Source organism: Myxine glutinosa, chromosome 9 (assembly GCF_964187855.1).
Source record: "Myxine glutinosa chromosome 9, kmMyxGlut1.1, whole genome shotgun sequence".
In the NCBI taxonomy this organism is placed as follows: Eukaryota; Metazoa; Chordata; class Myxini; order Myxiniformes; family Myxinidae; genus Myxine; species Myxine glutinosa.
This window is the reverse complement of record NC_136269.1, coordinates 72,785,968-72,801,945: the sequence shown is the minus strand read 5'-3', so window position 1 is coordinate 72,801,945 and position 15,978 is coordinate 72,785,968. Positions and strand designations below refer to the sequence as shown.

The following is a 15,978-nucleotide window of genomic DNA, read 5'->3' as shown; positions in this document are numbered from 1 at the left end:
AGAGCTTGAGACTGAGTAAGAGCCAGAGACGGAGTGAAAGTGGGAGTCAGAATGAGAGCCGGAGATGGAGTGAAAGCCGGAGACGGAATGAGAGCCGGAGACGGAGTGAGAGCCGGAGACGGAGTGAGAGTTGTTGGCGATAGGTCTGAATTGGTGTGATGAGCGCAATCAGTGATCTGCCTGCATCGTTTACTACTTCTATCTGCCTGGATGTCCATCAATTGTGCTTGTCCATCAACCAATGGACCTGTGTTTTTATAAACCCAAGTCTGCACAGTACCGTGCTAGGTTTAGGGGGTTCATGAAAGAATGTGTGTACGCACTTCACATTAGTCGAAGCGCTAGGGCCAATGACCCAAAAGGCTTCTTCCCCTCCTTTCTTAATTCCAAGTTTTGCCATAGTCACATTATCTGCACCACGCCTTCCCCTCCCCCCAGCCGCCCCCACCTCACACTTCTTATTAATCTATTATTTTGCATCCCAATAATTCCTCCATTCCCATTCGTTGCAAACAGATGCGGAAATAGAGTTATGTTAAGGTATTATCAGTTTGAGTTCTGTTTCCGGATTTTAATTATGTCATAGTCTTATTTTTTAATCCATTGGAAATTGTGCCTTCAGGGAGTGGGGATGGGGGTTATATAAACTGTTCTATATTTATTTATTTACTTGTAAAAGGTCCGTCAAATATGACACATTGGAACAGTTTATTCGACAGTGCAGTCTTGTGAGCGTGTCAAACTATGAAGCCTCGGCCTAGTGTCAGGCATGCTTATATCCTTTTTATCTATTACACATCCTACAGACGTAAATGAACAGATGTTTTACTCTGCACACGTTGCATATCATGTTCAGTGAATTTCACTTTCCTGCGCCTTGTATTTATTGTTATTTTTTAAAAGACGCTTCTGTACACCGCCCTTGAGGCTCGGTTTGCAAGCCGCCGTCTACAATTCCAATAGAAAAAACATAATTACTCTTTCATGAAAAATGTTTTTTTTCGAGTTTGTTTTAACCTCAAAAATAGACCGTAGTGAACACACATTCGTGTTAAAAGATTGGCCTTTAAAACCTACCCTTATAGAAGGGGGACAGACATCTGTACAAACACATAAACGGACATTGTATTTTATATGGTAGATTGCACATTGTGTTCACAACATTATTACATTGCTGCATTAATATAATTCTGTGTAGACTAGTCCATGTGGAATTGCTTTCTGTTCCTGCTATTGGGGTATCTATACAAAGCAACAAAAAGGAGAAAGACCTGCGCTGTAATAAGAATACTCAACCACTCGGGGCCGATCAAGACTCGGTCAACGTGGCTGGGGCCATGGAGCGAATCACTCGACAATATATAATTCATAAGTATGAGATATATATACAGTGCATTCAGAAAGTATTCAGACCCCTTCACTTTTTTCACATTTTGTTACGTTGCAGCCTTATGCTGAAATCGTTTAAATTCATTTTTTCCCTCATCAATCTACACTCAATACCCCATAATGACAAAGAGAAAACAGGATTTTACAAAGTTTTGGAAATTTATTAAAAATAAAAAACTGAAATATCACATTTACATAAGTATTCAGACCCTTTGCTATGACACTTGAAATTTAGCTCAGGTGCCTCTTATTTCTCTTGATCATCTTTGAGATGTTTCTACACCTTGATTGGAGTCCACCTGTGGTAAATTCAATTGATTGCACATGATTTGGAAAGGCACACGCCTGTCTATATAAGGTCTCACAGCTAACAATGCATATCAGAGCAAAAAGCAAGCCATGAGGTCGAAGGAACCTCCAGACTTCTTAAATGGAAGAAGTTTGGAACAACCAGGACTCTTCCTAGATCTGGCCGCCCGGCCAAACTGAGCAATCGGGGGAGAAGGTCCTTGGTAAGAGAGGTGACCAAGACCCCGATGGTCACTCTGGCTGAGCTCCAGAGATCCTGTGTGGAGATGGGAGAAACTTCCAGAAGGACAACCATCACTGCAACACTCCACCGATCTGGGCTTTATGGCAGAGTGGCCAGACGGAAGCCTCTCCTCAGTGAAAGACACATGAAAGCCCACAGAATCTTGTTTCTCACAGTCTGAGAGTCCTTTCGGTGCTTCTTTGCAAACTCCAAGCGGGCTTTCATGTGTCCAAAACAACAACACCCCTTTCAGTCTTAGATTGTTTTTTGGAAAACCATGGCTTTTCATTTAAGCCTTATGAAGCTGTAAATATCAAAGAGCAGGCGAGGAATGAGGTCAAACAGACATGAGTAAAGTTGGTGAGAATTCCCTTTTCAATAGCTAGTATAACATCCTCAGAATTAATTGATTAATTTACATTTTCGTGTCCACCATACTTTACTTGATAAGTGCATACATAGTGCAATGTGTGCGTTTCTCTTCCGCAAGGCACAATGGGGTATGCCTTTACATCAGGAAACATACCCAAGATCTCACGGAATAGTGAATACATGCGTTGTTCGAGTTGTCGCTTCTTCTTTAGGTCCTCAACATGCTGTACCGATGGAGGCTGGTACACGAGGCTCTCGCGGGCTACCTGGCAGCCCGCGCCAGGTAAGGGAAGCTGCCCTGAGGTGCACAGGGTCTTGAAGTCACAACTTTGGTTGCTTGAGAGGAATATTTCTCATTTGAAATTTAAAAGCATGAAGATTCTTCCTATAATGCCCAAAATTGTATATCTGCATTCATACACAATGTACCAACAAGTTAAAATAGGTAGATGGAGCAAAAGGCTATGTATGACTTAAAGTACTCTATCAAAAAAAAAAAAAAAATTCAACCGATTTTTTTTTTGTTTTGTTTTAATGAAAACTTACTCTTCCCCCTCTTAACAACTAATGACACCAAACACTCTAAACAACTAGATGGTATTCATGGAATACTTACCCTGCGCAGTCAACTTAGTGCGAGCCAACTCTTCTGTTTTTGAACTTTTTTTTTTTTTTCTTTGATCCAATATGCCAAGTGAGCGATTTATATTTTATGTTAGCTAATTATACGTGAGCCACGTACATTTATATTCTCTAATATAATTGTTCCATAGATCACGCTCAATAAATTTCAAACTCATCAGACTAAGCATTGTCCCTGTCGAATTATGACCATCGTTAACAACACCTATTCCCCATATGAAGTTCTTTACAATGAGCCATGTTTCAATTGTTTCCATGAGCGGTTTCGGAGATATAGAGGTGCAATTATTTTCGATTTTTCCAAGATGGCACCTGTACCACGTGCCCTATGACATCATAATTATCATGAAAAAAATTATACAGGAGGAGCTACTCATATTCGGAAAATTATGTGTCCATCGGACTAACAGGTCCAGAGGAATTTTTTTTCATACTGATCAGATCGAGCGTTATACTTGTCGAATTATGACATCATAATGAAGGCACCGATGACATCATCAACATATCTTATTCCCCATGGTGAGCACTTGACAATGAGCCATGTTTCAATTTTTCCATTGAGCGGTTTGGGAGATATAGAGGTGTAACGTTTTTCCAAGATGGCGTCAGTACCATGTGACCTATAACGTCATAATTATGAACAAAAAATTATACAGGCAGAGGCACTCCTATGGTAAAATTTCATGCCAATCGGACCAACGGTTGCCGAGAAAATGAATTTTAAAAATGCAGACACATACGTATGCCATATGTACGCCACACGTAAACAACTGAATGCTTAACCCTGCTTTTCGCTTTGCAAGCACAGGGTAATAAATTGTGTAAACAGCAAAATTCACTGAAAAGGTAAAAGAGGGTAAAGAAAACGGAGCGCGCAGTAAAACCTATTTGAGAAGGGATCTGGCATTTATCTGGAACCAACCCTTTTCCCGCATATGTGTGAATCCCATATTAAACGGCTTGTATCTTCAGTACGGTGTCTTTAGTGTCTGCCCGGACATCCGACATCGGACTTCGACACCACCGACCTGGTGAGCACACAGCCACAGGAGGTCCGTAAGGCCACGCCCCGAAGAGCAGTGATTGGTCCGGAATTTGGTTCAAGCAAGGCCTGCTAAGATGGCACTCGCTGATAGGAGCGGACACGGAGACGTCGTGGGATGACGTCAGAGCCTTGAAGACAAAAGTCGTTCCGACAGTTTCTCGCCCCTTACACCCGGGACTTCATAGCGAGCGGTGGCATTTTTGCTCTCTTGCGTGGGACATTGGTGCTGTGCAGTCGCCATTCTATATCCCTAACTTTGGGTTTCGATGATCGTGAGGAAAGGCGGTCACGGCTCGTGGACTCTGGTGCGCTTGGCCATGGCTTCATGACGGCTGAGGGCCGTGCCGAGTGAACCGGAGAGGCGGCAGTGCTGTGTGGAGCAGAGACGAGTGGACAGGCGCGGCCACGGAGGCTGGGTTCTCGCTCGCAAGCTGCGCGGCAATGCATGCTGTTCCCGCCAAGGACGCTGGGGTTTTGACGATTCCCGACGGGGCTCAGAAGCCACTCGCAGCTGAGTACACACCTACGCATTATTTACTTTCATTTATTTATCCCCTTTGTGTTGTATACGAGTCTGTGTGGGGGCGCTCCATTTAGGAATTTAGTTTTGCAGTGTTTTAGTCTGTTACCAGCATTCTTCTATAAAGCCGGTATTTTGTACATTTTAATTCCATGTCGGGTTTGAGTTGATTATTATCGGAGGTTCGAAGACTGCCGGTGGACCCGTGAAGGCAAGCGCTGGCATCTCTTCCCCCACTCTTCTACCCCCGCGTGTATAACAAAGGTCCGCCATTGGATTGAACACCTTGGAGTTAAAGCTCGTTTGGTCATCCGTGTCGCCCTGCGGTGTTCATTGCAGTGCAGACACATGACAATACACACATATATATATATATATATATATATATATATATATATATATATATATATATATATGTCAGCCATTGGGGTTTAAACCCCATGACTCAATTGAGTATAACATCTGAAATTATATATTGTGCTTCTGAAAACTGATTTGAACTCAGCTGCAGGCAGAGGCGAGTGGACAAAATGTGGTTTCGAGGCTCGAGGTGCAGGGTGGATCCTTAGCCCAGTAAGCAAGTCCTTGAATGTATGTGCCAAACAGTAGATAATATGCTCGCGACCCACGTACAGGGAAAACATGTCGCCAAACGCCTTCTTCGCAAAGGGAATAATTAATTATATATCTTTGTAGTTTCTAGTATGTCTCCTAAAATCAAGGATGTAACCAACCTCGGGAGAAATATAGACATTACATATCCTTGATTTTTATTGTATTCAGCACGTGTATCCAATCATTCATCTACCATTTAGCCTAGTGTATGAGAATATTTTCTTCGACCTGCGCTCGGGTCTGATATGTTTAGATAAAGAGCCAAAAAAGCTCAGCCTATCCCATGCTTACATCTGTTTGTCTAAGTTTGGCCTTCTTCAGGAAGGGACGAGGGAAGGTGGGTCTCTATGGCCCAGGTTTTGCTATGTCTTTAGCGCAGATTCTTGTCTGATATTTTGCTATAAATGAAATGCCTTTTTACTTATTTTTCAGCGAGTGTCTTGAGAAATTGCCCGCTGCGTGTTAGGCGGTGCATTCTTGAGCCTCGCTCCACACTGTGTGTTTGTAATCGATTTTATTAAACATTGTCGCTCTGATTCTTCTTCTTCTTCCTTCCCATGAGGTCTTCGACCGACAATTTTGGTGTCAGAAGTGGGATCATCCAAGTGTGCAGACGAGGTGGACCCTCACGTTCTAGGTCGGGAAGGAGGCCTGCCGGCATCTAATTTGGTGGGTAAGCATTTTTGCACATCGAAATTGAAGCCTCCTGCCTTGCTTTGGACGTGTGGACCTCTGTCGGCTGTACCACCTGGCTTGCATTCCGAACCATATTTAGTTTAAACCAGAGCAGCAGTGGGTAATGAATCGATTATACAGGGCGCCCGAGATAAGGAGGGATATCCCTCAGGTAAGCTTCCTGCGTGGGAAGCAGGTAGACCCATATGTGGGTGACAGATAATAGGTGTTAAGTTACTCCGGCGTGAGAACTGCGTTTAAGGTTAGGGATCGGGGGGCGACCCGATCTTAGGACTACCAGGAGGGACTAGCCCAAGAAAGGTAGGACGATGAGTATTTTAAGTTAAGCTACGCACTGGATGTGTTGGAGTGAGCACAGGTATTTGTGTATAAGGGAATGAATGATCTGTCATTGCAGCGTGTATTTGTGTTTATGGTGTGAGTCATTGAAGTGTGTCATGGATTGACAAGGGGTTCCCCAAATTGCCTACGGGCGTTGGGCAATCCGGATGAGTAAAATTGGCAGGGAATAATGAGTATGTTATGGAGAGCATGTGTAGACAGGGCTTTAAAACAAGTGTTCAATTACATCCCCACATTAACGGCTCTCCAAATGTAGTAAGGGAGAATGGGAGTGAAAGTCAAAAATGATAGGCTGTCAACCGACTGGGTGTTTATTCAACGGCATGGCCGGGGCTTGTATTTGGCCGACTTGGGATGGCAGAATGCGTTGAATGAAGGCAAGAATGACATGTGATGCTGACATGAGTCCAATCGGAAGGATGGATGGTTATGGTTTCACCCGGTCTGTTTATCTGTCTGTCTGTCTATCTGTGAATGGAAATTGAACTGGACTTCGACAGAAGGCAGATGGGTGGTCACCTGCTGTGAATTGTGGTGGAACATTTGTGACGTCCCCTAATACGAGAGGACGAATTGGTTTGTAAATGTGTTGTGCAGGTACTTTCTCTGTAGGTAGCTAAATTCTACCTGGGATAAGTTCAGGTGGAGAGGGGAGTTGTCTCTGATGCCTTGCTCCACGGGGCAGGAATATTGTTGTCAAGTCTCATGTAACCTTGGTTAACGTATATCTACGGACAAGAGCTGCACTTTATTTAGTAAGTGACTGGGAAAGTTTGTTTTAAAAGGTGCCAGCGGAGTTGTTAGAGTTATGGAGGTCACAACTCGCTGGAACCTCTTTATTTATGTTTGGCTGACAGTTAGACACTCGCTCCCCATTTGTAACCTCAACTCGCTCCTCAACTCGCTCCTGACTTACATTGGCTAGTGTATGAGAAAAGGGGGACTGAAAATGCTTTGATTTTTTCGTGGATTGCCCATTGGGCATGTTTAGGATTTAATAGAGTGGTGGAGTTCTGTGAAATATAATGACGTTGTCTGATGGACACTTTGTGAGTGACTAGACACGTGCCTGAATGGGGAAATTGTATTCATAACTCATGTGGGTTGTGTCTGAAGAAAAGGTTTAAAAGGAAGTGTGAAGAAGGTCATGGAAAGTGCAAAGATGATTAAATTGGAAAGTCGAATCAGATGGATTACTTGTCAATGACAGGTGACTGCAGGAATTGATGAGAAAGTGGAGGAAAAGGTTATAAAAGTTGATGGAAAAGACAAGAAATAAAAAAGTGGTTAGTTATGGACTGTTGTTTCGTGATAAGAAGGTGATTGGGGGCTGGTGAAGATTGGATCACGGCTCTGCAGACCAAGTGAACAGAACTCCACCAGGTATGTGGGAATCACATCAATTAAATTATTGCTCAAAGGGAGGTGATAGAGCAAAATGAAGAAGATTGTCATGTGGACCGCAAGGCTAACCTCCGCTCTTGCAGGGAAATGGCTTTGGGAGGCTAGTTGTTGTTTAGTAGACTCTAGGTTCTAAAACCTAAGGCAAAATGCATAGGAGGGTAAAGTTGGCGATTGCGGATGGAGATTAGTTAGAGAACTTGGAGACGATTTCGTTATTTTTCAGATAATTTTTCCAGTGGGTTTATACTGGTGTGAAATTCGCGTATCTAGGAAGGAAGGGAAAAAATGTCCAGGTATTGATAGGATAACAGTGAAATTTTGAAGTGAAGTGAAGGATAACAGTGAAGTGTTAGTGTGTTCGTTGCGATTTTTTGGGAATGGCAGGGTACTGTCGTACATGGATAATTGACTATGCGTTACTAGCAAAACCTCTGTATGAGGCGACGAAAAACGACCAGCCACGGATGGTGAACTGGACGGACAATCGAATACGCTGCTACGAAGGACTCAAACGAGCCCTGATAACGGCCCCAACTTTGGGCCTTCCCGATTATAAAAAGGCCTTCACACTTTTCACCCATGCAGTAGGGGGATTCGCGCAATCCGTGTTAACTCAGACTCATGGAGATAGGGAACGTCCGGTAGCCTATTTCAGCAAAAAGCTTGATGCGGTAGAACAAGGCTTTCCGCTGTGTTTACAAGCCGTGGCGGCTGCTCGATACGCAGTTGAGCGGACGGCCGATAGAGTAATGGGACATGCGGTCCTTTTACAGGTACCGCATTGCGTCCATACACTACTACAACAGCGAAACACACAGCATCTCACAGCCACTCGACTGATGCAAACAGGGCGCTAAAGCGACTGCCCAGACAGACGTTCCGACATCCGCACCTACAGAGTTCGATGTAATACAATTACAAGCCGCGGCCTCAAACGTAGAACATCAAGATTGGATTAAATTGGGAGCTCAGCACCCCGCGGAAGGACAAATGTGGACGATTAATGACAAACCCGTGGCACCGCGAGCTTTATTACCATGGTTGGCACGCATGGCGCATCAAGATGGCCATGTGTGCCATAGGGGGGTGATGAGGCAGGTCACTTCCACCTGGGCAGCACCAGGCCTTTCGACTGTGGTTACCATGGTCTGTCGCTCGTGCGCTATATGTCAACGGCATAATAGGGGGGCACCCCCCAGACGCCGCCACAACGTGGGTCACCCGGCTCCCGTCGGGCCGTTCTGTCATATCCAGTTCGATTTTTTCAATTTACCGCCTTGTATGTCCTTTAAGCATGTATTGGTAGTGGTGGACATGTTCACCAAGTGGGTGGAGGCCTACCCATGCGTCAGGGCTGACGCTATAACGGTGGCCAAGTGCCTTTTGCGGCACTTTATATGTCGATTCGGTGTCCCGCAGAAAGTGTCATCCGATCAGGGCGGGCACTTCACAGGTGACGTCATTAAAGCCGTGTTAAAGGCCTTGGGAGTGATACAGTCGTTCCACTGTGTTTACTGCCCGCAATCGGCGGGACTTGTAGAACGAACGAATGGCACACTGAAAGGTAAGTTGGCAAAGATTTGCGACGAGACAGGCCTCAAGTGGCCGGAAGCCCTTCCGCTAGCGTTAATGAGCGTGCGCTCCACTCCAGGGCGCACCACTGGTCTCTCTCCACACGAGATATTAATGGGTCGGCCCATGAGTTTGCCGGTATCGGCGCCAGTGGATATGGCAGCCCTTGAATTACCTATCATGGATGACATGCTTCTCAAGTTTTGCATAGGTTTGTCCCATGTGGCACGCAGCATACATGAACGCGTTCGGGAGGCCCTGCCGGAGCCAACAAGCAAGCCTATCCACACCTTCGAGGCAGGAGATTACGTGCTGGTGAAGCATTTCACCCGTAAGACTGCGCTCGAACCAAGGTGGACGGGGCCATACCAAGTTCTTCTGATCACACCAACAGCGGTGTTTTGTGAGGGCAAGTCGTCCTGGGTACATGCCACACATTGTAAGTTGGCCATACCCACAAACACAGACACCTCAAACGCACCACCACAGATCGAGGATGCTGCACCACCGCCTGTTAGGGGTGGCAATCACACTTAGTTTAATATACTGCTTTGCCAGCACTGGGGACATGAGGGCATGGGCGGACACGGAGACATATGCATATGGCGACCAAACCGTTAAGGTCTACCGGCAGAGAGTTATCTGGGGTCAGAGGATAAATATACCCTGCTGCCATGTGAAGGAAGACGTATGGACACGGATAATGTGGAGGGCGTTGTACACAGACTCACATGGAAGGAAGACAGGTTTTGCTGCCCTCAGTCGTCTGAAGCAAGCGCCACGACAAGGCAGCGCACCAATAGTAAACATGGCCAGGCCAGGTTACAAATGGGGAAAGGACTCGAACAATTTAACCACGCATGTATTACTGAACAGCGGCACTACTCTGATACTACAATGTGAATTCATGACGTCACAGACCCCCTACGACTATAGGCCACCATGCATCTCATACATATTAATTCCGCACCGACGGATCGAAAGCAGGAAAAAGCTAAAGGAAAATACGTATTGGACAGTGACCCGTGCAATGGCGAAGGTACAGAACCGATCACGTTGTTGGATGTGCATGCATTTTCCCCACACCAGTACGACAGGGATAGAAATGGTAGTGCTGCCCCTGTCCCTACGAGATATGTGCTCAGGACCCTTGCGTACCCCATGTCTGACCACAACCTTGGAACTGATAGGCCCAAAATCCCCAGCAGTGTGTTCCCGGGAGTTTCGATATACCCCACCCATTAAGCAGGCTTTGTTAGACAAACCACCTGATCCAGTCTGGGTGACAGAGCAAAAGGGACGGGTGTGTCTTATAGGAAAGGGACACGTTCAGATGGGAACCTCGGAATGTACCCATACCCTGCCATCCGATACCAGAGGGAGAGAAAAGGCAGGCCCCCTTGTAATAACCATAGATGACCAAGCCCAGCATAACGTAACCAAGCTAACCATATCTTGGGGAACTCCAAGCGCCACCCGCGTTGAGATCGGTAAATGCATGGCCTCGGCCCTTATCCCACCCCATGGAGTAATGTTTATTTGCGGAAATAAAGCATATCCATACTTACCCGACCAGTGGGGAGGGACTTGTTATCTGGGATCCATTTTTCCCAAGGTAAATTTGGTAAATCATGTATTATTAGATGTAGGGAAGATGATTAAAAGGAAGGTATTTTCGGAAATTGGTGAAAGTAAATATGGCATTTGAATTTCCAGACACGACACAGGAAATGCGGCTATGAATAAGCCAACCATCTGAGAGATAAGGTAACTAAATGCCAATTGGTGGGACGGGGGGGGGGCTAGGAATTTGATCATGGTGTGTGTAAGAAAGTATTTTACAGGATGGAAAGTGAAGAAGCCGCCGACAACGACTATGGTTCTGACCACAAAGGCCGTCGACCTGAATGGGCCCTTCAACAAGGCAGTTGTGACCAGCGCTCCAGAAAATTGTATTGAATTTTGTGATGACTGTGATACTTGTGTTGATCCCATGTGGGAACTGGCTGCTGCCTGTATTGATTTTTGTGATGACTGTGATACTTGTGTGGAAAACCCCTTGCGTGTACTGGCTAACGCCTCTTATGTATTATGAATGATTGGCTAATAGATAGTCTCGCATTAGTAATGGAACGAATTGGAAACGAAACCCGAATCGCAGAACTACAATTGGAAAACGAATTAGTGCATATGCGAACGATGGTGATGCAGAATCAAGTGGCTTTGGATATGTTATTGGCAGAAAAGGAAGGAGTATGTGGGGAAAACGATGAACCTATTGATGCTTGGGATTCTGATAATGATGATTTTAGTTGGGATGATTATACCTGTGATTTAGAAAGTGTAGGTTCTTTTAAAGGTTATTGCTATTATGCCAGCAGTAAGGAGCGGATGGCAAACATGTATCCGGAAGAACCACCCTCACCACCACTTACACCACCCAGCAATCACATGTACAAAGCTTGATGGCATTGGACGTCGATTGTTTGCCCTAATTCGCGAGGACCACGCCTGCATAAAGAGGGCCCCTAAATCTGGCTGGCAACCGGGTCGCACCTATGCCGCTGCGAGGGTGAATTCGGAATCCGGCCGGGCGGCAGCAATCTCTTAACCAGGCACCGTCGTCGCGAATTATGGCTAACAATTCATACGTTGAATGTTAGACGGCCAGTTAGGGCCGATATCTTTCTTGAGCATGCGTGACGCTGTATCGCGCCTGGCATGTGACTAATTGGGATGCTGACCACTGGGATACGGTGTCTTTCCAAGGAGGTGTCTTGTAAAGACAAAGGAAGGAACTGTCAGCCATTGGGGTTTAAACCCCATGACTCAATTGAGTATAACATCTGAAATTATATATCGTGCTTCTGAAAACTGATTTGAACTCAGCTGCAGGCAGAGGCGAGTGGACAAAATGTGGTTTCGAGGCTCGAGGTGCAGGGTGGATCCTTAGCCCAGTAAGCAAGTCCTTGAATGTATGTGCCAAACAGTAGATAATATGCTCGCGACCCACGTACAGGGAAAACATGTCGCCAAACGCCTTCTTCGCAAAGGGAATAATTAATTATATATCTTTGTAGTTTCTAGTATGTCTCCTAAAATCAAGGATGTAACCAACCTCGGGAGAAATATAGACATTACATATCCTTGATTTTTATTGTATTCAGCACGTGTATCCAATCATTCATCTACCATTTAGCCTAGTGTATGAGAATATTTTCTTCGACCTGCGCTCGGGTCTGATATGTTTAGATAAAGAGCCAAAAACGCTCAGCCTATCCCATGCTTACATCTGTTTGTCTAAGTTTGGCCTTCTTCAGGAAGGGACGAGGGAAGGTGGGTCTCTATGGCCCAGGTTTTGCTATGTCTTTAGCGCAGATTCTTGTCTGATATTTTGCTATAAATGAAATGCCTTTTTACTTATTTTTCAGCGAGTGTCTTGAGAAATTGCCCGCTGCGTGTTAGGCGGTGCATTCTTGAGCCTCGCTCCACACTGTGTGTTTGTAATCGATTTTATTAAACATTGTCGCTCTGATTCTTCTTCTTCTTCCTTCCCATGAGGTCTTCGACCGACATATATATATATATATATATATATATATATATATATATATATATATATATATATATATATATATATGTGTGTGTATCACTGCATGGTATGTTTTCACAATTATTGTGAAAACTGTTTGAACAATACATACCTGACAAAGCATCTTCAACAGGCTCAGTCATCTCTGGTTCATCATCAACTCTCTTCAGCACAAGAGCAAAGAATGCTGCAAATCCCAGAACCTGAGTGGTGATGACAATGATAACAACAAAAATTAATAAGCAAGGACTATGATGACCATGATGATACATTCATCATCATCATCATCATCATCACAATCATCCATCATCGTGGTGGGTTCAGGCACCCACAGCTCCACATCTAATCTTGACTCTCTCGGCATAAAGTTCTGCGCATGGCTTTGTAAGTAAAGACAATAGCTCTCAAAAACCCTCTCGAAGAGGTTCAGTCGCTCAAACCTTTGGTCCTCACTATCAGCCATGATGTTTCTTGGGGAAATGATATTTTTAAAAGATGGCCTCCAAATTCATTCACTGACTGGACATCCTTCATTGTACGAAGTCCTTCATTGTACGAAGTCCTTTATTGGCACTCCTGAACTCCTATCCACCTACAAAACTTTCATCCGCAGCTTGATCGAATACTGCCTTCACCTCTGGGCTGGCTCCCTGGCCTCACACCTTGCTTAGCTGCCATGGAAACCAAGACCTACAAGATTATTGGAATCACTCACGATGAAGCTGAGTCTCTGGGCCTATCACTTTTCCATGGTCGACAGGTCGGTAGTCTCTCTGTCTTCTTCCTCTTCATTTCTGGTCTTGCACACACTGCCCTCTCCGTGCTTTGTTGCCCTCCCCCTTATATTTAGAGGGCACACCTGATCAACCAGCAACCCCCTTCTAGTGAAATTCCCAAAATCCAGGATCACTTCTCACCTCCACTCATTTGGTCCTCTTTTTCCCCACCTGTGGAACCAACTTCCACAATCTCTTCAATCACATTTTTCCTTACAGGTCTGTTGTCAACCCCATCTCAGACCAAAACCACCTCAAAAACGATGATCTTTTTCTACACCCGTTAAACCACCCCCACTCCAAATTTTGCTTCTGTATCCATCTTGTCTGCCCCTTTGGTTCTCCCTTACCCCTCATCACTACCGTCATCGTTACCCGCATCCCTTGTTTGTCCATCTCCATTCATTTTCTCCCTCTGCCCTGCTGTTGGCATTCTCCACTTCTCATTCTGCTGTTCCTTTTGTTATGCTGTGTCCCGATCTGCTCTGTGTTCTTGCTCTTTTCCACGAGCTTTGATTCGGTACACAAAAAAAGGATTCTTGATGTTGACCAAATAAACTTATTGTTACTTTCACAATGGAAAATACAATCTATGACACAATCTAGTATGACAGGGCTATCCACCCTCAAACCCATATTTCATGGCCTCTTTGTTTCCTACATCTTCTCAGTTGGTCTTGGAACCTCCTACACTTTACTATATATACCAAAATGCATTTGGTCTTACACCTTTTGGAAGTTCTTCCTGAGCAAACTGCTCTCTCTCTCTCTCTCTCTCTCTCTCTCTCTCTCTCTCTCTCTCTCTCTCTCTCTCTCTCTCTCTCTCTCTCTCTCTCTCTCTCTCTCTATCTCTATCTCTATCTCTATCTCTATCTCTCTCTCTATCTCTCTCTATCTCTATCTCTATCTCTATCTCTATCTCTATCTCTCTCTGTCTCTCTCTATCTCTATCTCTATCTCTATCTCTATCTCTATCTCTCTCTGTCTCTCTCTATCTCTCTCTATCTCTCTCTATATCTCTCTATCTCTCTCTCTTTCTCTCTTTCTCTCTTTCTCTCTTTTTCTCTTTTTCTCTTTTTCTCCTTCTCTCTTTTTCTCTTTCTCTCTTTTTCTCTTTCTCTTTCTCTCTCACCAAATCATGGTGGCATGCCTCCAGCTCTCTTGTTTGACATTCAGACTTTGGTGAAATGGTGTGTGTGGAAAGACAATTGCTAGAAAGTGGTGCGCATTCTCCACCTGGAAAGCAAACCATGCAAATGAGAACTTACCATTCCTCTGTATATCCCACAACCAATGTGTGAAATGAATGAATGATCGTTTTAAGGCCATTTTCCCCGCTGGAGCGGGGGTTAGCCTTACAGGCCCCATGACAATCATGGTTCCCTGTTTGAGGCAATGTTTTTATGGCCGGATGCCCTTCCTGACGCCAACCCTTGGTCGCCTCTTACGATGCGCAGGGATACGGTGTACCTATTCTAAACCGGGGTACACACCGGGATCATTCATCCCAGCAAGCTGGTACTCAATTTGCCGACCTCGGAAGGATGACAGGCTGAGTCAACCCCCCTGGCGTTAATTCAGCGATCGACCGGGATTCAAACCCAGGATACTCGGATCCCAAGCCGGTGCCCTAACCGCTAAGCCAACACCAGGCTAACACCAGGCAACCAGGCAACACACCGCTAAGCCACAACCAATGTGTACTCTCCATTAAATAGGACAAAGCTCAACGTTAAGCTCCCCCCAGGACAAACTCCTCAAAATATCGCACCATCTTCAAAGGCATTGTAGCAACAAGACAGATCTGTCATTGGCACATATACCTCTTCTGTTCCTTTCCTCCTGAAGAATGGAGTCATGTGAGATGCTGCTGGTGAAAAATCTGTGTGTCTTCAGGCTGTCGTTGCAGGAAACGCCAAGCTACCTAATCTTTCCTTTCTTGTTCCCACCCTCATATTACAAGCTGCCCCCTTCTGCGAGTGAACACCTCTCTCACAAAGGTTGAAAAGTTCCTTATCAATTTCTCCCCTCTGGGCTGGTGCTCCTGCCTCACACTTACCTCGGCTTCACGCTGTTGAAACCAAAGCTTTCAGAATCATTGGAATCTCCTGCGATGAAGCTAACTCTGAGGGCCTCTCACTCACTCACCGCAGGCAGGTAGGTGGTCTTTCTGTCTTCTACCGACTCCTCTCCAGCCTTGCTCCCCCAGCTCTGTCTGTGCTCTGTCCCCCAAATATTCCTACAGGTCGCACAAGATCTGCCTGCAACCTTCTTATGGTTAAACTGCCAAAATCAAGACTTTCTGCTCACCTTCACTCTTTCATTCCTCTTTTCTCCCGCCTCTGGAACAAACTCCCTCACTCTCTTCAATCCCACTCCTCCCTCCAGGTCTTTAGAACGGCTGTTGACCACCATCTCTTATCTTCCCCCATCCAAAACCTTGATCTTGTCTACCCATGTTAATTTCACCCCAAATCCACT

At 45.2% G+C, this 15,978-nt stretch overlaps 1 protein-coding gene across 1 annotated transcript in view; it reads right to left on the bottom strand.

Annotated features, from left to right (window-relative positions):
* PKD1L3 (polycystin 1 like 3, transient receptor potential channel interacting) overlaps window positions 1-15,978 on the bottom strand; it is a 171,089-nt gene that overhangs the window by 25,984 nt on the left and 129,127 nt on the right. Inside the window, exons 30-31 of the mRNA XM_078785103.1 lie at window positions 12,834-12,924; window positions 2,448-2,591 (exon numbers count right to left, since the gene is read on the bottom strand). Coding sequence (XP_078641229.1) covers window positions 2,448-2,591; window positions 12,834-12,924 — 235 coding nt within the window. The remainder of the gene's footprint in view (window positions 1-2,447; window positions 2,592-12,833; window positions 12,925-15,978) is intronic.